We start from the raw sequence: 23,031 nt of genomic DNA, 5'->3' as shown, positions 1-23,031 counted from the left end.
CAACAGTCGTTTAGACAAGTATTTCATAAATTCAGATATACTTTGAGAAAAACGCCAGATATAAACGTATAAACGACAGCGGTAACGGGGCTAATGTGCAGGATCAGGGACTCGGTGATAACTTAAAAAAGTACTAAGCGGATTTACATTTCTTCATCACTATTATTCCTGCTTACATTATTCACGCCTACGCTAATATTTCTAGTACCCGCGTATCATATGAAATAATGACCCCAGGAAAAAAAAGGATAATTCTAAAGCTATATGCACCACAACAAATGATACAGCAAATTAATTTGCAGTATATCAAAGACCTTATTTTCATTTCGCAATGTCCAGTTGATATTCATTAAAAGAAGATTATGCAAGATTCATTTGGGTTTACGTTTGGACCATTTACATCATAATATTCAAACAATTACCAGAGCGAGAGGCAGAACTTAGAGCTAAATCTGGGACGTACACTTCATGTGCTGTATATGATCAAAACAAATAGACATTAAAAATTCGACTGAATTCTAAAACAACTGGTAAGCCGAGTGATAAACCATCCAAGCTTGTTCTTCTGTGAATTACCTTGATGCAGATAAAACGAGGGTACTGCTGATGTTATCTAGTGGGTTAGAGAGGATGCCCTGTCTACCAGAGACATGACGCTGCACATGTTTGATTAAGTCATCCATCAAACGATATAATTTTCCTTAATTCATGAATATATCTAATGCTGTTCGGTAAGATGGGATGAGCCGTGTCAGTCCAGCAACTGCTGGCGATGATTCAGAAGTCGTCCTGTCTTTCCAGAGTACGTGTAGCAGATTCCCAGGACGTCATCTTACGTATTCATTAAAAGGAAGATCACAGAGACCTCATGTGGGTTATATAAGATGACTTCGTACTATAATGAAGGGGGGGTTGTAGAGGCTGCTGTTCTTTGTGACGACTACGACAACTTACTGAGGACTTTTCGTATGATGACTTTCACGCAGCCAGTATAGGGAGGTGGAAGGTGATGGTGAGGAAACTTAATAGTATACGAAGGTGGCAGGTGGTGTGAGAGACTCACCCAGTTTATATATGATAGTGGTAGGTGGTGTGAGAGACTCACCCAGTTTATATATGATAGTGGTAGGTGGTGTGAGAGACTCACAGAATAACATGTGGTAACTGATGGTGATGATGTCTAACCCAACACATCCAGGTGGTGTTCGAGAGTGATGGAGACCTACTCAGTATAACGAGATGGGTGTTGATGATGTTGGAAACTCATCTAGCATATGTGGCACGTTATACTGAGGTAGGCAGATGGTACGTGTGATGATTGATCACTTCCATCAAGGTGAAGACAAAGAGTCTCTTACACTGATCGAGGTGGCAGTTGAAAGGGATTTACAATCACCAGTACCATCATGTGGTGCGGTGATGGTGACGATGACGAAGCGGGAGTTCATGACGATGATGACTTACCCAGTATACCGAGGCGGTAGTTGATGGTGACGACGATGACCCGGCCCAGTGCCGCTAGGACGGAGCCGTCGTACAGGCTGGACGACCCCCACTCGTACGACTCTCCGTGCACGAACACCACCACGGGGTAGGCGGCCGACGCAGCGTCTGTGGAGGAGACCAGAAGTGTTTTACTGCTATGTGCCAGAGAGAGAGAGAGAGAGAGAGAGAGAGAGAGAGAGAGAGAGAGAGGGAGAGAGAGAGAGAGAGAGAGAGGTGGGAAGGGGAAGGAGCACATGGGAGTGCATGAGAAAGATAACAGAAGGCCTATTGACCCATGTCTGGGTTATCCATTTCGTCTGCCTGTTCCTGTTTCTAATATTCATTCCCTCTTGCAACAGCAACCCGCAGGAAACAGGGGAGGAGTACAATGCATTGGTGAAGTGACACTGCATGAAATTTAACAGGATAGAACGAAAGGCAAAATCCTATACTAAGTTTTGTCACCTGTCTTTGTAGTTGTTAGTTTTTTTCTCCTTTTTGTAACCTGGGGACTATAGCTGAACTGTATATCCCAGCTCTGGTTTTGTTTGATTGTTAAAAAAATGTCAGAATTGTTTCCGGCATTTTGATATTACTTTTTCTCGGTAGAAAACTTTTATTTGGTTTACTTTTATACTGACTGCTAGACATTGCTTAACGCACTTAAGACTTACCAATGATAGCACCAGGATCTCTCTCTCTCTTAGTTTATTTCAGAGAGTAGATTTCCAAGTTTGGTATTCATATGTTGAAAGGGAATAATTCGACCTTTATATACGATCAATCTCATGTCATTTATCAGACCACTCTGCTACTTTGATAAAGTTTATTCGAATTATTTCACAGTCTTGCGCATTTATAGCTCTACCTCCTAATGTTCTCTTTTACCATCAACGAGTTTGGTGATCACAGACAAAACGCCCAATTCTGAGTCACTGTAGAACGTGAAAAACTAGGGCCAAGGACATCCCCTGTGGTACACCACTGTATAGTCTCGTTCAGCCAGTCTGAAGCTTCGTCATTTCAATGTAGACGTTGTTTGTTCAGTGAGCCAATCATTAATCCATGCTCGTCCTCTGTTTCCTATGATTACTGATTTACGAAGCAGTGTCGTTTGTGGTTCTTTATCAAGGGTCTAGGTATAATACCTCAGAGGATACTTCTGAATGCCAGTTCTCACAATTGACATGGAAAGGTCGTCGTAAAATTGTTTTAAGACAGAATCGTTTTGCTGCGGGAGCCATGATGGTCATCTTATATCATTTCATGATCCAAAATATTTACAGTTTAGTCTCGTACTACTTTCTCCACCGTTTTACGTAAAACAGACTTGGATGGGGATTCAAAGGTAATTTCTTATATCCTTCCTTTTATACATGGGTGACATCTGTTTCTCTCCAGTCTTGATGGACTTTTCTCTCCCTTAGTGATTTGTTCAATGTTTTGGTTACGGGATATAACAACAGACGGCTGTTAATTTCAATTCTTTTTCATCAGACTATCGGGACAAATTTTGTGGCTGTGCGTGTGTGTGTGTGTGTGTGTGTGTGTGAGAGAGAGAGAGAGAGAGAGAGAGAGAGAGAGAGAGAGAGAGAGAGAGAGAGAGAGAGAGAGAGAGAGAGATTCATGACGCCATTGTATTCTACTTTGCACAAAAAGACAGTTTCTAGAGCTGCACGTTTAGATTACCTGAACTAAGTTATACCTTGACCAGCGTCAGCCTGTGCTCCTGACATGATCCAAGTAACACATTCTGATCACAACCTACGGTAACAAGGCTCCGAAACTCATCAGGTGACACACTCTGCTCACTTAATGAAAGGCACTGAGCAGAATAGGTTATAAGCAAGCATAAATCTGGCGTTAGCCAGGAATTTCCATATAAATGTTTCTAGCTTTACTTACGATTGGGGTCCCTGGGTAATATCTTTTTTGCTTATAATATTTCCCAGTGGCAAGTAATGCGGTAATCTACTCAGTGGCCGTGTATAAGCTTCTTTCAGGGTATTTCCACTTGCCTGGAACTTACAAGAGCAAGTGGACGTCCTCTTATCCTAGATTTATTCCCGAAATTATATCACTGAATTTCTTCTTATGATATTATTGTAATAACAATAAAAATTTTTCTTCATCACTTCAGTTCAGTTTCAGAAATATTGTCAGATACTTGGAGAGTGAGATAATCTCAGTATGTCGTCCTATGTATCATAATTCAGCAGGAGGTTAAAAATTCGCCCCAGAAGCTCTCGCGAGCAATGTGCGAGGTGTGAGTTACTGCACTCCCCTCCCGCTCCTGCGCTACGCTACCGTGCAGTGCCTCCTCCGTGTGTGGTGATTGCCCCAGGAGTGTAGTCCACCTTATTCGTGTTAATAATAGTGGTGGAACATTCATTCTGCTCTGTGTTGTTTTCAGTGTTGGTAGGACGTTCATTCTTTTCTCTGTTGTTGTTAATGTTGTCAGGATGCTCGGTCTGCTCCTCTGATGTAGGCAGGATGATAATTTTTCTCTCTGCTGCTTGTGATGTTGGCAGCATTCTGCTCTCAGCGTAAGAAATGTTAATAGAACGTTCGATGTACCATTTTTCGTTTAAAATATTGGGGCAGGACTTTCATTCTGCTGTCTGTTTTTGGGGGAATGTTATGAGGACGTTCACTTTGTACTGTACAGTTGATAATACTGGAAGACTGTTCGTGTATGTCTCTCTTGTTGGTAATGTTGGCTGGACGTCCGTTCTGCTATTTACCGTTGGTAATGATGGCATGACGTTCATTCTGCGCTCTGCTGTTGGTAATGGGAGGACGTTCATTCTCTTTCTTGATGTTGGTAATATTGACGGAACATTCATTCTGCTTTCTGCTCATGGTAATGTTGTCAAGACGTTCATTATCCTCTCTGCTTTAGGTAGTGCTATAAGAGCTGGTGGTAATGTTGGCAGAAAGTTCGTTTTGCTCCCTGATGTTGCTAATGTTGGCAAGAGGTTCATTTCATCCCCCTGTTGTTAGCAATGTTGGCAGGACGTTCAGTTCTATTCTTAGCAAAAACTGGGTTCTTTTGACACCACTTATATCAGGTATAATTTCCTTATACACACGAATAGTCTCATTGTTACATCCAAAACTAAATACATTCCTGACATTACATGGAACGTAATGGATTATTCCGGCAACATAAAACCCAGTAGAGAAAAGGGGCGAAGAAAAATTATAGCATTTATTTGCAAAGTTATCATGAATTATTCCGTTTTTGTAATTCTTTGTTTAATGACATCGTCGGCATAACGGTAGCGACTTCCATTAACGGGAGGGAGAGTACGAAAAACATGAGTAATTAAGGCCGTTTGATGCGTTATACATAAATGAATTTTTCCACAGCTGGTATGTGACCAGAAGCCAACAGCACTGGGCAGCCTGGCGTGGTGACAGACCTTCCCTCTGGTGTAAGGTGTGATGATGAGGTATGAGGTAGGAGGTGTCATTATAGCTAAGAAGATAACAAGGTTACCAGATGAAGAACCATAGTAATAATGGAGAGACGCAAAGTTTTGTAATGGCGATATATATATATATATATATATATATATATATATATATATATATATATATATATATATATATATATATATATTCATTTATCACACTTTGTCGCTGTCTCCCGCGTTAGCGAGGTAGCGCAAGGAAAAAGACGAAAGGATAGCCCAACCCACTCACATACACATGTATATACATAAACGCCCACACACGCATATATACATATCTGTACATTTCAACGTACACATACATATATATACACAGACAAAGTATAATGAATGATAAATATATATGAATAATGTTCACACAACTTGCCATTTCCCGCATTAACGAGGTAGCGTTCAGAAGAGAGGACTGAGCCTTTGAGGGAATATCCTCACTTGGCCCCCTTCTCTGTTCCTTCTTTTAGAAAATCAAAAAAGAGAGGGGAGGATTTCCAGCCCCCCGCTCCCTTCCCTTTTAGTCGCCTTCTACGACACGCAGGGAATACGTGAGAAGTATTCTTTCTGCCCTATCCCCAGGGATAATATATGAATTAATAAATGAATGTATATCAATTCCATCTTTTGGAAAATTATATATATATATATATATATATATATATATATATATATATATATATATATATATATATATATATATATACTTCACATATGAATCAAACATTTTGGTAGCCATTTTTACTGCTTTTATACATCACACTGCATACTTGGCGTGAGGCCATCTGAGACAATTACTCTTAAATCTTTTTCCTCATCTAACTTTTGCAGATTAACAATATACACGTTATATCCTCACTTCTTGCCTCTCGACCGATGTGTAAAACTTTGCACTTATCGATATCAAAGTTCATTTTCCAGTGAGACCAGTCCATCAGTTTATCATGTTATTTTTGAGCTGGAATCATCCGATTCCTGTTGTATATATATATATTCCCCAGCTTAGAATCGTCTGTAGATTTTGATATCTTCTTACGTAGCCCAGTCCAAAGGTCGATCAAATAGAGCATACTAAAATAGTGACTGGACTGAGATGAGGGCTTTGAAACACAAGTAACAGCGCAATGCTTTATTGGGTAAGTACAGAAGTTATATAGAGCTCAAGACGAGTGTCCCTCCTACTGCCGACGGATTATGAATTGGGATGAGGCGAGTCAAGATGAAAAGACACAGACAGGGTTTCCTTGGTGCTAGTGCAAGGGGTGAAGCAGGTGTCTCGATGTGTTGGCGCCAGAAGGTTGAGTAGGCCGTTGCGTGGTGCCACTGCCGATCAAGTGAAGTGTGGTGAGGCAAACTTCCCCTGGGACAATTGTGTGGATCCCAGGTCTCGTGGAACTTCTACAGAAGGGAAGTAGTGCTCCCAGGGTCCTGAGTTAGTTCGCAGTAACCCAAGGGTTTTGCTCTCTGCTGCAGAATACTGTCATTGGCGATCTTCCATGGGGGTTCTTCCAGAGGAAACTGTGGGAGATGAGGCACAACAGATCCCTGCCAGAAAGTGATGGCCTTAACTAACACACAGGTGCTTATAAGCTAACTGGGTCAGTTACCCAATAACCTTTAGTGAGTGGGCATGATCGCCGAGCTCGTTGCCGCTTGAACATTGAGAAGAGGTCAGGTAAGGGTACACGTCATTCGGTGGGTTAGGTCTGGCCGTAGTCAGGCGGCTTTCATTACGCAGACGAGGCTGAGGATGAGATTGATGGTGACATACATGATGCAGTTGGATGGAGGGGGTAGAGGAGCGAATGAGGTCATATCAGGTAAGGAGCGTCCACACTTTATGATGATCAACAGGATCAGCTTTCTCGTTAAGACATCCTGTAAGAATGACGTTGTCTGGACCTGTGAAAAGCTAAAGAGGATGTTGAGGAATATATAGGATGAAGGTGGATAGGGAATGGAGGACAGAATTATGATAACAAAGGCAGGTATTGGCTGGTCAAGGTTAGGTTGATAATTCGCACTAAGTGAACCAAATATGCGTATCTCTCTCAGCTGCTAAGAAAGTCACACGTTTAGAGGATGAACTTAAGTGTCTAAAATCTTTTTCAGTTATGATTAGACTGAGGGAAAGGGTTAGAAAACACGAATATCAACACAGTACTTTATGAGATGAATACAGAGGTGATGTGAAGCTCAGGTCGAGCTAGTGATGCTGGGTTAGAAAATAAGTAAGGTGATCTGTTGGGTTCCCTGGTACCGGAGCATGGAAAGTTGCTTCGTTGTTTGGTACCGATGTGGGAAGTGGAGGCGTAGCGAGCTAGGAATTCCGTGCGAGACTTGTGCCGCTGCCAAGTCTCCAGGAACTTCTGCAGAAGGAAGGAGGCGATACCGAGCTCTTGAGTTAGTGAGCGGTTGCCAAAGTTTTGTGCTTAGTGCAGTAGATGGGCATTGGTGATGTACCATGGAGGGCTTGCCAGGGGAGGACGTGGGTAAGAGCACACCACAGAGCCCCTCCCGAATATTAATATGCCGGGAGTCACTTGGTGAACCTCCAGATGGAGGCAGAGTCTCGGTGTCACAGGGTCAGAGACTTGTTAACCGACTGATTATATGAATTATACAAAGACATTCATGAGTCATGCCTTTAGCGTTAATCGTATGGGTGCGGCCGCTAAGCTCACCGACGAATGAATGACTAGATGATGGTGATAATGTCATTCAGGAGGTAAGGAGCTTCAGTAGAACAAAATAAGAGATGAGGCTACACTCATCTTGCACTGGATGGATGTTTTTGTTGGCTGAACGCAGGAAAGGACGAGGGCAAGAGACTGGGGTTTAAGTAAATGGCGTTGGTTGAGGGATCAAGGACAGGAAATTTAAGTGTGGGTGTTAGTTAAAGGTGCTTGGATGAGGAAGATATCCCTAGGGAGGAGCCACGTGTACAGATGCTCATGCTTATGACGCTTATAACTCAAATACGATGATGACCCTCACTATGTGCGGTTTGGGCGGTGATAAAAAAGAAAAAGTACTAAAATAAGTGGTTTGAAAAAACACTGGATCCCGGTAGTTCAAAGCATATCTATCAAAGATGTTATTTGGGTGGTCAGTCCCATAGAGATTGGTACAGCATCTCACCCATGAGTGATAATTGAGCCAAAAACATTTCATTTGGTCTGTCTGCATGGCATCATCGCCAGTAAATATTCAACTGTGGAATGATTACTATCTCATGTTATTTTGCTCTCCAGATGAAATCATATCATCTTGTGCTAGATGTTCACTGTGCAGTGCTTCATTTTGGATTACCTGAAGGATAAGGATGTTTATTTTGGCTGTGTGCTCTAGTTCAACTGTAGCATATACTAATAAGGATCTTATAATGACCATACAGCGAAGCATTTTTGTTGACACACTTTCAACTCTGAATCTATATAGTCTAACGAGCTGCTGTCATGCAACAGCCGCTTTGGATTGAGTCTGACGTAATAGTTCAGGCCAAGCACAGAGATCGTGAGTGCTACGCGGATGGGGAGAGACTAGTGAGTGTAGGAAATCATTGTTCAGTGACGCTGGTTCCCTTAGGGAGCTGAGAACTTCAGTTAAGGTCTCACATCCTTCACTGGTACTGAGAATGATTTCATTATGATCAAGTGAGCTGAGCTGTAGCTACGCTGATAGGGGGACGCTACTGTAATGATAGCAACAATGATAATGATGATGATAACAGTAATAATAATAATAATGATAATGATGATAATAATAATGATGATAATAATGATAATAATAATAATAATAATAATAATAATAATAATAATAATAATAATAATAATGATAAATGATGATAATGATGATAAATATAATGATGATAATAATAATAATAATAATAATAATAATAATAATAATAATAATAATAATAATAATAATAGTAATGATAATAATAATGATAATAATAATGATAAAGGATGTAAGCTAATGAGGTCATTCTTTCGCATGTTCCCTGCGCTACCTCATTAACGCAGCGGACAAGTATGAAACGAGGAAAATATTGAAACTGTTAATGTTAAACGGTATTCGAATTAAACGAAGACACAGATTGAACACTTACTGAAAAATGAGATATGTAACAGCAAGCAGAGGGGATATTAAAGAGGTGATCTTAGACAATCTTTATATAAAGACATTACCATCATCATACTGATAACGTTAATCGTGGATTAACTCAGCTGTACTTACAGCGTTGTGCATGAGCGTGTATCAGTTCAATGGGGTTAGGGTGACGAACTGCAATTTGGGGACAAGTGATCTCGGGTGCCAGTAGGTGGTCAAGGTGAGGATGGTCATGTGTATCGAGCGCTCTTTCATAAATGATATAAAAGACACCAGGGATGAGCTCGTGTGCTCTTTGTTCTGAGCTGTTTCCCTTTCATCCGTGTTGTTTGTGCAGTGGATGAAACACTTCACTAGGGTGGAGAGGCAGAGGTGAGAACCGGGACGGGATTATGAAGATCGTCTTCAATTCAGGTGCGGGGAGTCCAAGTGATTTGAGCTCACGAGAAATACGGAAATGATGGAATATGGAAAAAAAAATTAGATGATAATCAAGCATAGTTTGCTGTCGAGCGTGATGCAGAGAGTCTTCGTGGACTGAACAATCTAGAAGGGACTGGGGCTTCATGAGACACGAAGAGGAGGCACATTGTGACGGTGTGGTTGATGTAGTTGATGGTGACGTGTTTGGCGATGGTCCAGTTCTGAAGATGGTTGAGTGAAGTGTGGGGAACGTATGTGAACGCTGATACTAATGGCGAAGTCGTCGTCTTACTTCTATGGAGCAGGATAGGAAGGACAAGACAGAAGAACATGGGAACCATCTTGTGTCCTGTGCGATGTCACAAGTCAAGAACTGGAATGTGGAGACAGCTACGTTATAAGAACACAGGTTACCTACACCCACTGGGGAAGTCCACAGGCTATTCATGAGACTAGCATAAAGCTTGTGATAGATGGTCTTATGATAATTGTACTGTGCGCGACTAAGTCGAGAACTGTGATGAAATCAACGGTGAGAGATTCAGAGGTCTTGCGTACCTTTACAATGCGTAGTTAAGCCCAGGAAGCTGACGAGTTTATGGATACTAAAAAGGAGTTTCTAATTGCCTAACTGCACAGGATTTGTAATGCTCATGTGACCCTAAATAACATAAAACTTTCACAAAGTAGGTTAAGGATCGTGATGATTATAGTTAGTGAATGAGGGACTTGGAACTTTTAACTCTAGTACTGAGAAAAGAAAAGGTCGTCCGAATAGCGAGTTATTTTGACATCGGAAAAAAGCATTACTGATAAAGTAGGCAGATTTGGCTACCTCAGGAGGGTTCTCCTTGAAGAGACTCATAGATGAGTTAGTGGTTACAGTAGAACACTGTACCACGCAGCTTTGTAACTGTTTGCTGAACGTATGTCCAATTACTGATTCTGGCGATAATGAAGTTGGAAATACTGTAGGATGAGGAAGAGAAGGGGGTCAAGATATACGTGACTTCTTTGCGGATGAATGACTTAATGTAAGATGAGCTTTCTCATGAGTGGGAATGTGATTAGTGCCGGGTAGGGAGGGAGTCTGCTTGTCCAAACCTTTTAGACTGTATAACGTTTCTATACCCTGGGCTGATGATGTTGCAATGTTTTCAGCTGTCGTAGCTTGGTAAAGTGATCATCAACAACTTACTGATGAGGTCAGCCTTGTAGAGCTTAGTTGCTGAAGCAAGAGGACTGTGTTTTGCTGCTCCATTAGTCTCTTAATGCAGAGTGTGATCTAGGGGACATCAGCCACATGTACTTAAACACATATCTCAGGATGAAACGATGTTAGGATCCTGTGGTTTTGCGTATGTACTTCTTCCATTTACTCTTAAAGTCATCCAGCACTTCAGCCCGGAGGACATCGACCAAACAACAGTCCAAATTGGTGCTCCGGGTGGTCGGTAACAGACTGCCGTGTCATGACGTTAAGTTCCAGATGTTGGAGTCGTTACAGGCGCCGGGAACCAGAAAATTAGTAGATGGCTGCGACCGATGTGTTGGCCGTGGTGGTGGTCGGAGCTGGTCAGCCATATCGGGGGAAACAGGGTGTAGAGTGTTGTGAGGGCGTTTGGAAGTTTGCAATTTGTGATGAATTCTGTTGTTCCTGGACGTCCGTGACATTGGTGTCATTTAAATTCCACGCAACACACACACACACACAGGTGTCCTTCTAGTAGGTCATTCATGAGTTATCAGCAAGATGATTCACTTTTTCAATCGAGGGGAAAACATGAAGGGGGGCGAAACATGCCCCAAGTCACGAGTATATCGGGGACAAAAGAAAGGGAAAACATAATGCATGGAGGAATTGATCAAAAGCTCCTCAGGTTTTAGTGGAATTTGACCCCTAAAGAAAAAAAAAAAAAGGCTATAGGAAGAGGCGGAAAGGCGAGTGGAGGAGAATTTCCCAGCTGATCTGTTCGAAGAAATAAGGTGTCGTCTGTGTAGATAGAACAGCATGTACGATACAGCCAACAATAGATGATTAAACACATATAATAGATGATTAAAGCCCTTCAGTGGATGAGGGTACCTAGTGCTGTGTTAACCCACATTATAATCCCAGGAACTTCAGCACTGAGACGGGACGAGCATAGCTGGCCAGGCTACCTCTGTGACGGCACTGACATCAGTCTTAGCTTACCTTACTTCAGTAACGAGGTCATCGACATCGTTATAAAGCGAAGTAATATTTGAAAACGGGATGTGCTATGCTGTACCACAGACAGGATACTTCAGAATGTGCTATGCTGTACCACAGACAGGATACTTCAGAATGTGCTATGCTGTACCACAGACAGGATACTTCAGAATGTGCTATGCTGTACCACAGACAGGATCCTTCAGAATGTGCTATGCTGTACCACAGACAGGGTCTTCAGAATGTTGCTATGCTAAGACAGGATACTTCAGAATGTGCTATGCTGTACCACAGACAGGATACTTCAGAATGTGCTATGCTGTACCACAGACAGGATCCTTCAGAATGTGCTATGCTGTACCACAGACAGGGTCCTTCAGAATGTGCTATGCTGTACCACAGACAGGATACTTCAGAATGTGCTATGCTGTACCACAGACAGGATACTTCAGAATGTGCTATGCTGTACCACAGACAGGATACTTCGGGATGTGCTATGCTGTACCACAGATAGGATCCTTCAGAATGATGGTGTACGTCTTGATAGGAGTGGGTTGGTGAAGTCCTTCGAAAATGAAATGATTTTATATAATTAATGAACATGAAGACATTTTCTGCGGTTTTATGCTTAGAATATGTTATGTTATGTTATGTTATGTGTTTCTGTGTTTTTGGATGCATGTGTTTCTATACGTTTGTTTCTTCGCGTTTGTGTGTGTGTATGCATGTGTGTGTGTGTGTGTGTGTGTGTGTGTGTGTGTGTGTGTGTGTGTGTGTGTGTGTGTGTGTGTGTGTTATTACCTGTTTCTACTGTACAGGGAGGGAGTTCTACATCCGAAGGGCCCGTCACTTCTTTTGTCATATAAACTTTTCAATGTTGTCGACATTCACGGTCTCATAACTATTCTAACAAGTTTTTTTCCTTAATCTCATGTTGTGGCCTCTGATTTTTTTGGAAGTGGGAGGGTCATAGAAAGTAGTTTGCTGAAAAGAGGAAAGGTGGTAAAAACTTCCGTAAGGTAAAGAGGGGCCGAGAGGCTTGGAGTGGATGGAATTGTAGCTCAGTTTCTTAGAAAGCGAGCGACTGTATTGTTCATTAGTTAGGATTTTCACTGTATGTATGGCTTATGATGAGGTGCATGGCGATTGGCGAAATGTCTGAACATAATGCCACTATATAAGGTTAAGGAGGACAAAAGTGAATATTCGAATTACGAAAGGCGTAAGTTCATTGAGAGTACTTAAGTTGTATGGGAAGTGGCGATAGACGGGGTAATAACATGGACAGAGCATCAACCTGGAAAGGAAGGAACACTGTGATTTCAGGTGTGGTATAGACTGTGTGGATCAGGCACTTGCTTTGAAGAGTGTGTGTCACAAATATTCTGAGAAACAAGATTTGTATGTGGCTTTTATGGATATGAGTAAAGAATATTATACGGTTATTAGTAATACTTTGAGGGGAGTGGTACGAATGTACACTATAGCAGAAAAACTACAGGAGCTACTTTATTGAGTCTGGGAAGTTGTGTGAAAGGAGAAATTTGTACGCAAATGTAAGTAAAAGCAAAGTTGTTAGGTATAGCAGTGAAGAGAGATAGGTTAGTTGGACTGTAAGCTTGAATGAAAAGAACTTGGAGGGGAGGATTGTTTCGGATATCTGAGAGCAGACATGGCAGCAGGTGGAACCACGAGACCTGAAGTGAGTCGTAGGGACGAATATCTCGAGCGCACCCAGGAATGTGTGGAAAGGTAGGTCTCTGTGTGTTAGGGTAAAGATGGGTATGGGTCATGACATATATAGTCATCCCTGAGGTGTATTGAAAATGAACCAACTGCAGCCTCTGAATATCCTTAACCTAAGTAACCAGCAAATCAGACTCCCAGTCCTCCAGCAGCTGACCTTGTCAGATATCATATTTTGCTCACCAGGACCACAGACAAGGATCAACAACAACACGTTACACACAACCACCCTAATAACACTCCATCTAGCTCATCGTATCATCACAACCACTAAGAAAACTTACACAAAATAAAGGAAAGCAGACTGGCCAACCTTCACAAAGTACATGAAAGCAAAACTCCAAAGCTTTAGTACAGATGATTTCTTATCTCTAGACCCTGCAGTCTCGCACTTCATCAACATCTCTAACCAAGCTAACAAAAAGCATACACCGCGAGAACAAGGTAAGAAATGTCATCTAACTTTCTTCCCACACATTACACACCTTATATAATAGCAAAGAAACCAACTCAGACACAACCGCTTACTATCAACAGACATCACAAAACAAACAATACTACAGTTAAACCAATCACTGAAAGACAAAAAAGAAAACTGGCTCAGTCTCCTCAACACGGTGCAACACACCGCCACCAACGCCAGCACACATTAAAGAAAATCTAATCTTATCGCACCAATGAAGCCCTCACTTATGAAGCACTTCAAACCCATTCCAAAGAAATATCTTTCTAAGGAAACATAAACGTACTTATGAGACACTACTCAAAAGCACAACTCTAAACAGAGAATTCATGAAAAAAAAACCTACACAAAATCAGTCCAGAAACAACTGCCCATCCATCCCTCACTCCCACTGATACAAACACTACATTGAAAACCTTAAGAAAATCTCAAATACATGACCTGACAACATACCGAATTTTCACATCAAACACTGTGGCAGTATAAGCACGTTAGCTACTCTTGGCTACATAACAAAATCCCTACGTAATATCACATCTGGACCCTTAGCAAATATCTGGACATTTAGCAAGATAAAACCAGTTCTAAAAGTCTCCTAACCAACTGGTTCTACTTCCTCCTACTGCCTTTTATCAGCTATACCCTCAGGATACACAGAGAAATATTTGATCCACAAACGAATCAAACAAAACATCTCACACAGCATGGCTTCAGACCCTAACCCTCTACAACCACACTACACAATGGGTTCAACTAATCACGAACTCGCTCCTGAACAGTAATTATGGTAAGAGATATCAACAAAGCAATAGAAGCTGTCCGCGATACATCACACAGACTATTTGACACATCCCTCCTCAACAATGACAGAAAATGGTGGACGTATTTCCAACACAATCTCACATTCCCTTAAGCAAACCTCAACATGAAAGTCCTTTTCATATGTAAACGACCTTACAGCCTCATCACAACATCCTAACACCACAGCAGCAACATCAAACATGCAGCACTACGTTACGCAGTTGGAACAATGGCTCACAAAGAACTGAATGTCTGCATCTCCACAGAAGTCTTCAATCACTCTTTTAACCCCAGACAGACATGACTGCACCTCACAACCTTCAGTCACCTTGAATAGTCGGTCACTTCCATGAAACAGAACAATAACCATCCAGGCATCACATCCGACACATACATGACATTCATTCTCTACATCAATAACATCAACACAAAAGCAAAACACAAAGTAAATGTACTTACAACACTTACTGACACTTAATTCGGACAAGAAAAAGAACCATTTAACATCCTCTGAAATAATTCATCCACTTCGCTTTAAACTATGCCTCACCTGCTTAGTTCTCCGCCCTCTCAAGAGCAAGTGTAAAAAAAGCTGCAAACTACACAGAAACAGTCACTCGTTGCCTAGTAACCAGAAACACTCAACACCCCCACAACGAAACAGAGACGTTACTCGTTTAGTATCTCCTCAACATGTTTAGCACTCAGTCCTATGCAACAGCACAAGACTCCTTCTCATCCGAACCACTCCATAACCAGTCCTCAAGTAGAAATAAAGAGTTTACTACTGCCTCACACTTCGGTAAACTCTACTTACAGATCCCACCGTCCCACAACAAATATAACACTGACAGAACATACTCACTACAAGCACTAAACAACCCACCTCTTAACTTAGTCTTAGACTTCAATCCACAAGACAGACGCCCATCAGAAACCTGGCTCCTAAGACGAAAACACGCGTCACGCTTTCCAGCTTACTCTTTGGACATCACCCATCACTACAACACTACGAAGACCATTCCAACATATCCCAAGACCTTTCAAGCCCAAGATACCACTACCATAAAGAAGACATGGAGCACTTACTACTCAACTAACCTGCACTCTACACTTAGACGCACACACACACACACACACACACACTCACAGATCACATCACTTTATGACCGGTGGACGTGGCAAAAGCCTCATACAATAGAAGGGACCTGGAGCAGGAAACATATATATATATATATGTATGTATATATATATATATATATATATATATATATATATATATATATATATATATATATATATATATATATATATATATATATATATATACAGTGAAGTATTAGACATATTACCTTTGCACATTCCGAGTAATTTCGATATCTCTATACTATTCATATACGGATTTCCATTATGGTAACAAAAGCTCAGAACCACCAGCCTTCCCTTGTGTTAGATGTGTTGTACTAAGAATGAGAAGCGTATTTCTCTTGCTATTCACGAGAACTAATTATATTCTGTATTGCATTTTTACACATGATGTTGCCAAGATTTTCATCCGTCAGAGGTTTTTCGTTGTCTATGGCACAGAACGTATATACTCTTTCATGTAGACTTCGTATCAAAATGGAGTTATGGAAGGCATTTCCAGCTTTTGATGAGAGGGATACACAGCAGAGAACTTGTTCTGTTGAGCTGAGGAAAAAGTTAAAAGGTTGAGAGTAACGAATGGGAGAGAGGGGCAGGCACTAAGGGGAGACTCCACAAGGTATAATGGGAGGGACGAGAAGAATGTGTGTGTGTGTGTGGGAGTTGAGGCAAAAGGCGAGAACGGGAAACGTTTTTGAGGAACGGAAACTCAATAAAGGCTATCTCACACACACGAGGGTTTCTACACAAAAGTAAGTTGTTTCCTATAACTTAGACGTTATGAGTATCTAAGAAAATTATGTGAGGCTACAAAATCTTTGCTTCGATAACATGGTGATCTAAATCAACTAACACCGAAATTCGCGAGTTTCTTTAAACCTCAGCCAGTATATGAGCATCTCTATAAACGCTGTACGTGTCAAAGGTACTGGATCAACGCAAATAAAGATTATGAAAAATGGGAATTTTATGTTTATGAAGGGTTTTCTTTATGAGTTCACATGTATTACAGGCGTGTGTGTGTATGTGTGTGTGTGTGTGTGTGTGTGTGTGTGTGTGTGTGTGTGTGTTTAGGCTTCCTCCCATGTGATATTATTATCCTGGAGCTTATCTTAAGAATTATCCTGTTGGGAACCAACCATTGTCTCACTCCTGTATTTGTAGATTGCCACTCCTCAGTCCATTGTTATGGAAGGTCACAGCGTCTGCTCGGAGAAGCGCGGTCAGCGTCAAGGAGCCGAGAAAATGTACGGCACTTTTCAACCACCTCCAAAGTAAGGCCAGAGTTACTACCCCCGCGTGTACTCGTCCGAGTCAACCCAGTAAAATTTCTATTCTCTGCAAGAGTCCGAAGTTCAAAAGAATCCCACTCCCTTTTCCTTGATCCAGTGAGACCAGAGGAATTCCTGCCCATTTTACACGTAGAAGCTCAGATATCACACTTCAAATTGCATTTCACGAATTCCTTTTTTCCTCACAACTCCTTCCATCTTCCACTCGCTCCTGTCTTAACCTGAACTCCCGTTTCTTACCAGCGTTCCAGTTTTAGCCGCCAGAAATCAATGATGCGCCTCAAATCCCAAAGTTTTTGTGCAGAAACTCTTTCTTTATTGTTCTAATCTTGATGAAAGGGTAACATTTCTTGCAAAACATTCTAAACATTTTCAGAAATACCATATTCTCCATATGAAGATGCTGGTTATACGCATATATATATATATATATATATATATATATATATATATATATATATATATATATATATATATATATATATATACCGAGGGAAGGGGAGAAGAAATTTTACTTCCGTATTCCTTGCGTGTCGTAAAAAGCGACTACAGGTGGCGTGAGAGATGGGCTGGAACCCCCCCATTCACCACCCTTCCTGTACTTCAATCTCTACGAAATGGGTATTCAGTAATGTGTTGGCATTGAGGAACAGCTTGTGGCGTTGTGTGCTGAAAAAAGGCGGGTGACTGGGAATACCTAGTTTGAAAAAGGGACATACACATAGATATGTAGAAAGTGAGTAGAAAAGATGATCAGTGGGATTACCGGAATCTGTGCAAATTGATTGTCGTGCGAAAGAAAGATTTTGGGATGTGAATGTGATGAGAGGAGCAGATGATGGGATGTCTGGTCATTATTACCTTGTGGAGGCGAGGGCAACGATTTGTATAGGTTTTCGGAAAAAGGAAAAACGTCATGGGTGAGAAGAGACTGTTGAAAGTAAGTGACTTCTGTGAAGAAATACCAAGAGATATTGAGTGCAGAATGACAAAAGGAGAGAGTAGATAAAGCTGGGGAAGTAGGTGAGGAATGGGAGGAATTTAGGGAAGCAGTGCCGGCATGTGCGAGAGATGCATGTGGTAAGCGTGAGGTGGAAGGTGGGCGGGTTAGAAACGGTAGTGAGTGGTGAGGTGAAGTACAAATTGCTAGAGAAAAAAGAAAGATAGGTATATGGGCGTTCATTACAATGAAGGAGAGCAAATGATTGGGAGAAGTATAAAAGAAAAGGACAGGAGGTCAAGAGTAAGGTGCTAGGGTTGGAAAAAAAAAGGGAAATGAGAGTTGGGGTGACAAAGAAGTTAATATTGTACGAAAGATAAGAGAACAAATGGAACAAATAGGAACATCATTGAATGGATAAATGGGGAAGCAGTAACAGGCAATGATGAAATAAGAAGGTGATGGAAATTAATTGTGTTTGATGTCAAGGTGGCAGGCGTTGGGTGTTTGGGTCGGAATGTTATGAGAAGTGAGGGTCATGGAAATTGATTTTGTGAAGAAAGAAGAAGTGATGAAAGCCTTACACAAGATGAATGTGGTAAGATGACTGTATTGGAGTTGGTTTTCTTAAGAAAGTGGGTGTAACTATTTGGCTAATTCGGATTTTTGATATATGTATGGATCACGATGAGATTGGCGGAATGCATGTATAGTGCTTTTGTATAAATGCAAGGGGGACAAAGGTGAGCGAGTGTTCAAACGAGAGAGGTATAGGTTCGTTGAGTGTACCTGGTAAGTTGTAAAGGAGAGCACAGAATCCAATGGGGGAGAAGGGTGTGGTTCAAGAAGTGGTGGGGGATGTGCGGATCTGGCGTTTGCTTTAAAGAACATGTGTAAGAAATACTAAAGAGAAACAAAGGAATTTGTTAATAGATCTGGAGAAAGCATATGATAGGGTTGATAGAGATGCCTTTTGGAAGTTTTAAAGAATGTACTTTGTGGTAGGAAAGCTGCTAGAAGCTGTGATAAATTTTCTTTAAAGGTGCAAAGAATGTGTACGAGTAGGAAAAGAGGAGAGCGAGTGGTTCCCAGAGAATGTTGGTCTGCGGAAGAAGTGCGTGATGTCTTCATGACTGTTTAATTTGTTTGCGTAAGGAACCAACCTGACTCACAGAGTCTACAGTATGCAGTCTGTAGGGGATGAGGGGACCTGGAAAGTTAGTCAGATGTCTTTGCTGATGACGTTGCAGTAGTGACAAATAAGTGAGGAATGTAGTTGGTAATCGGGTTTTGAAAGAATGTGTGGAAGGTGGATGTTGGAAGCACATGTGAATAAAAGCAATTTTATTAGGTTTAGCAGGGTAGAGGGACAGGTTAGTTGGAGTATGAGAATCAATGGAGGAAATCTGGAGGAAGTGAGGTGTTTTAGTTACCTGGCAGTGAAAGTGGCAGTATATGGAAGCATGGAAACGGAAGCGCGTCATAGGATGGATGAGGGAGGTTTGGCAGCTTGAATATTCAAGAATGTGTGGAAAGACAGAAGGTTATCTTGGAGTGCAAAAATGGATATGTTTGGAGGTATAGTAATCCCTACAATGTTGTATAGATGCGAGGCATGGGCTATAGATGAGGATGGGTGGGTGTGTTGGAAATGAAATGTAGGAGAACAGTATGCGGTGTGAGGTGGTTTGATCGAATAAGTAAATAAAGGGTAAGACAGAGGTGTGGTACACAGGAAAGTGTTATTGAGACAGCTGGAGAGAGTGTGATGAAATGGTTTGGACATACGGAGGAAAGGAGTCAGTAGAAGTTAATAAACAAGTTGTGTGTGTCAGAAGCAGAGGAGACAAGGAGGAGACTAAATTAGGAACAGAAAGATGGAGTGAAAAAGATCTTGAGTGATCCGGGCCTGGATATGCAGGAGGGTGAAAGGTGTGCTCGGGATAGAGTAAACTGGAACGATATGGTATACAGAGGTCAACGTGCTTTCAGTAGATGTGAAGCGACCGGAAGACACCATGGAAAGGTATATGGGGCACGGTTTTGGATAGAGGTTGCACTTTCGATGCATGGCACCTGACAGCTCAGGAATGGATGTGAGCGCATGCGGCTCTTTCTTTTTCAGTTGTTGGTGTTACCTTGACAGCGAGGGAAACGGCGATCATATATATATATATATATATATATATATATATATATATATATATATATATATATATATATATATATATATATATATATATTATCCCAGGGGATAGGGGAGAAAGAATACTTCCCACGTATTCCCTGCGTGTCGTAGAAGGCGACTAAAAGGGGAGGGAGCGGGGGGGGGCTGGAAATCCTCCCCTCTCTTTTTTGTTTAATTTATATAAAGTTTGTTTAGGTTTCACGTGAGATTTCTAAAGAATCAAGATTTTATTTTTGCTCATTATGTCCGTCATACAGACATGTGATGCATGAAAACTTATTGCAGCAAAAATTATTCCAATCATCTATATAAGAAGCACAAATGCTCTGAATGCATCAAACAGTTGCACAGTTCACGTAAGTCATAATTTGCACACAGACTCACTCTTTTTCGGAACCAACCTCTCTCTCCTCACACACACTCACTCACAATTCAAGAGTTTTCTCCACTATGCACTTAGCAATAGCGAGTCCGGGAGCCATAACCACATGTAATATTTCAGCATCTTTCTTAATGGCTTTGCATCTAACTGTCAACCACCACTGTGGGCCCGCCCTGTCTAACCCCATCCTCCAGCACTCTCCTGTCTACTACCAGTATCCGTCTTCATTACCTCATTTACTCCCTAGTCAGGGCCACTCACTGTTTCCCATTATCATCCACCCAAATGTACTCTTATCCTCTTACACGCCTCCTCCTCCTCTCTACACAGCTCCTCTCTCCCACTACCTCATGTTCCTCACCAGAAACAAATGCCAGGTAGATGTTTAATATTCCGCCCAATATCATTCAAAATTCTTATGCTATATACACTCCTCCAGAGTGCGCTGATGACTGACCTCGATAACAAGTTACCTAGAGAAACACCGAGCTGTGTTGGAGAGAGAGAGAGAGAGAGAGAGAGAGAGAGAGAGAGAGAGAGAGAGAGAGAGAGAGAGAGAGAGAGAGAGAGAGAGAGTACCTACTTACGAGTACTAACTACGATATTTTACCAAGAGGCAGGATTAGTGCGCAGCGCCACAAAATCGAGAGCTACGAAGAACAAGTCATGTGAGCCACGTGCTGACGAGGGTAACTGCGAAATGGAGAGACGATATGTTTGCGAAGTAAATGCCAGCAGCCCACAAGTGGGTGAGACGGAAAGAAAACAGAGCAACTCGGGCCAAAGGTGTGAACCTTGACAGCCACTAACGTTGCTGGCTCACTACGTATCTACCATTAATCCACGAGAGACTGAATTTACATTCTTTGACTTGAGAATTTGAATACATACACATCTCGGGGGCTTTTCTCACCAAATGCAGGATCCTGGAGATTTATACACATGTTATAAAGTGTTCGAAGTGACGCGCCATACATGAAGTGACAAGGTACACATCTATAATAATGCAAGTGGGTGCAACAGTGGCGCCGTTGACTAATAGGGTAAATGGATCCCGTAACCCACTTTAGGAGAGTTGGGACACAACACACTTAAACAATCTCGATTGACATGCTCGGCTTTGTCAACAAGGGAGTTCCCTCACTCGAGCTGCTCGAACAGATCGCTACTGTTTCAAAAGCATAGAAAGGAGAGCTACTTATGAAGCGTCGCCACTCAGTTATTTCCGTGGCGGCTACAAAATATACCATCGTTCTTTTTCCTTTGTTTCAGATTAAACTGAAACCACGTTCTTGATGGAGTGGATCATACATTCACCAACAAAGACATGGCTTCTAGTCCTCAACTCGACACATGCATATTACATGATGTGGGGAAGTTTCTGCATTTCTTTTCCTTCATCAGTAAAGAAACTTTGAGATGATGGCATCCCATCATGTACCAACATTATACTTCACAACATCTTCACCAAAGGCAAATGAAAATAAGCTTCATCTTGTGATTCACTCAACAGCTATGTTTACTTGATGTTTCTCGAGTGACAACGAACGTTCCGTCCCCTACTTGCGCTGGGTCTTACTCGCAGAAAGACTTACTAAGATAGTATCATTCTACCACTATGTCTTGGCTGGACTCATACTCGTCACGACACTAGGAATAGCTATAAGGCTCACAAAGTTTCATACTTTCTAAACGTATCCAATCGAAGATATTCTATCTCGTGGTTTAGAGCCAGCCACAAGAGCGGACATTTTGATGCTGAATATGTATAACTTGGCGGCGGTGGTTGCTAGTCGCCGAGGATCCCAGCATAGATTTACATTCATCAGAATCTTTTACCAGAATTAAAGTGAGAGTTCTTGACTTTATGATTTTTTCTCTCTTTTTTTATCACAAAATTTACTTAAGCAATTCCACTGTGTTGTGGGACTGTGATGACGTTAATGGAAGTATCTGAAATAGCATTTGGTGCTCTTTTGTTGCAGGGGCACTGAAAAAACCATTTTGGCGAATACGAACGACACAAACCACTCGCATGGAAAATTCCTGCTTTATATTTCTGGCTAATTATATCTTAGAGAATGTATAAGAATCTTTACGCTGGTATTATGATATTTAGGAAATTCATTATGCAAATCACATACTCGTTTTCTGAAAAAAACAAAAAAAAAAATATTTTGACATGTGCCATATGTCCTGCGAACTGATATGGTCTTCCCCAGAACACAGAGGCCCCAAAGAGCTTTGGCCACGGTACAGATCTCGTGTTTTGTACATGCACACATTACATCCAGATGAGAGCTGGAGCAGAGTTGCTACTCATTATCTTCCCCTAAGGCACTGGAGGATGTCTCTCCCTCTACAAAACTCCAGGAGTTGAGACAGAGACCC

The 23,031-nt window shown here is 41.5% G+C and overlaps 1 protein-coding gene across 1 annotated transcript in view; it reads right to left on the bottom strand.

Moving 5' to 3' along the window:
- LOC139766329 (neuroligin-4, X-linked-like) overlaps positions 1-23,031 on the bottom strand; it is a 251,074-nt gene that overhangs the window by 54,905 nt on the left and 173,138 nt on the right. Inside the window, exon 2 of the mRNA XM_071694836.1 lies at positions 1,465-1,611. Coding sequence (XP_071550937.1) covers positions 1,465-1,611 — 147 coding nt within the window. The remainder of the gene's footprint in view (positions 1-1,464; positions 1,612-23,031) is intronic.

Source organism: Panulirus ornatus, chromosome 4 (genome assembly GCF_036320965.1).
Source record: "Panulirus ornatus isolate Po-2019 chromosome 4, ASM3632096v1, whole genome shotgun sequence".
Lineage (NCBI taxonomy): Eukaryota > Metazoa > Arthropoda > Malacostraca > Decapoda > Palinuridae > Panulirus > Panulirus ornatus.
The sequence above is the reverse complement of the archived record's forward strand: the minus strand, read 5'-3'. Positions and strand labels throughout refer to the sequence as shown.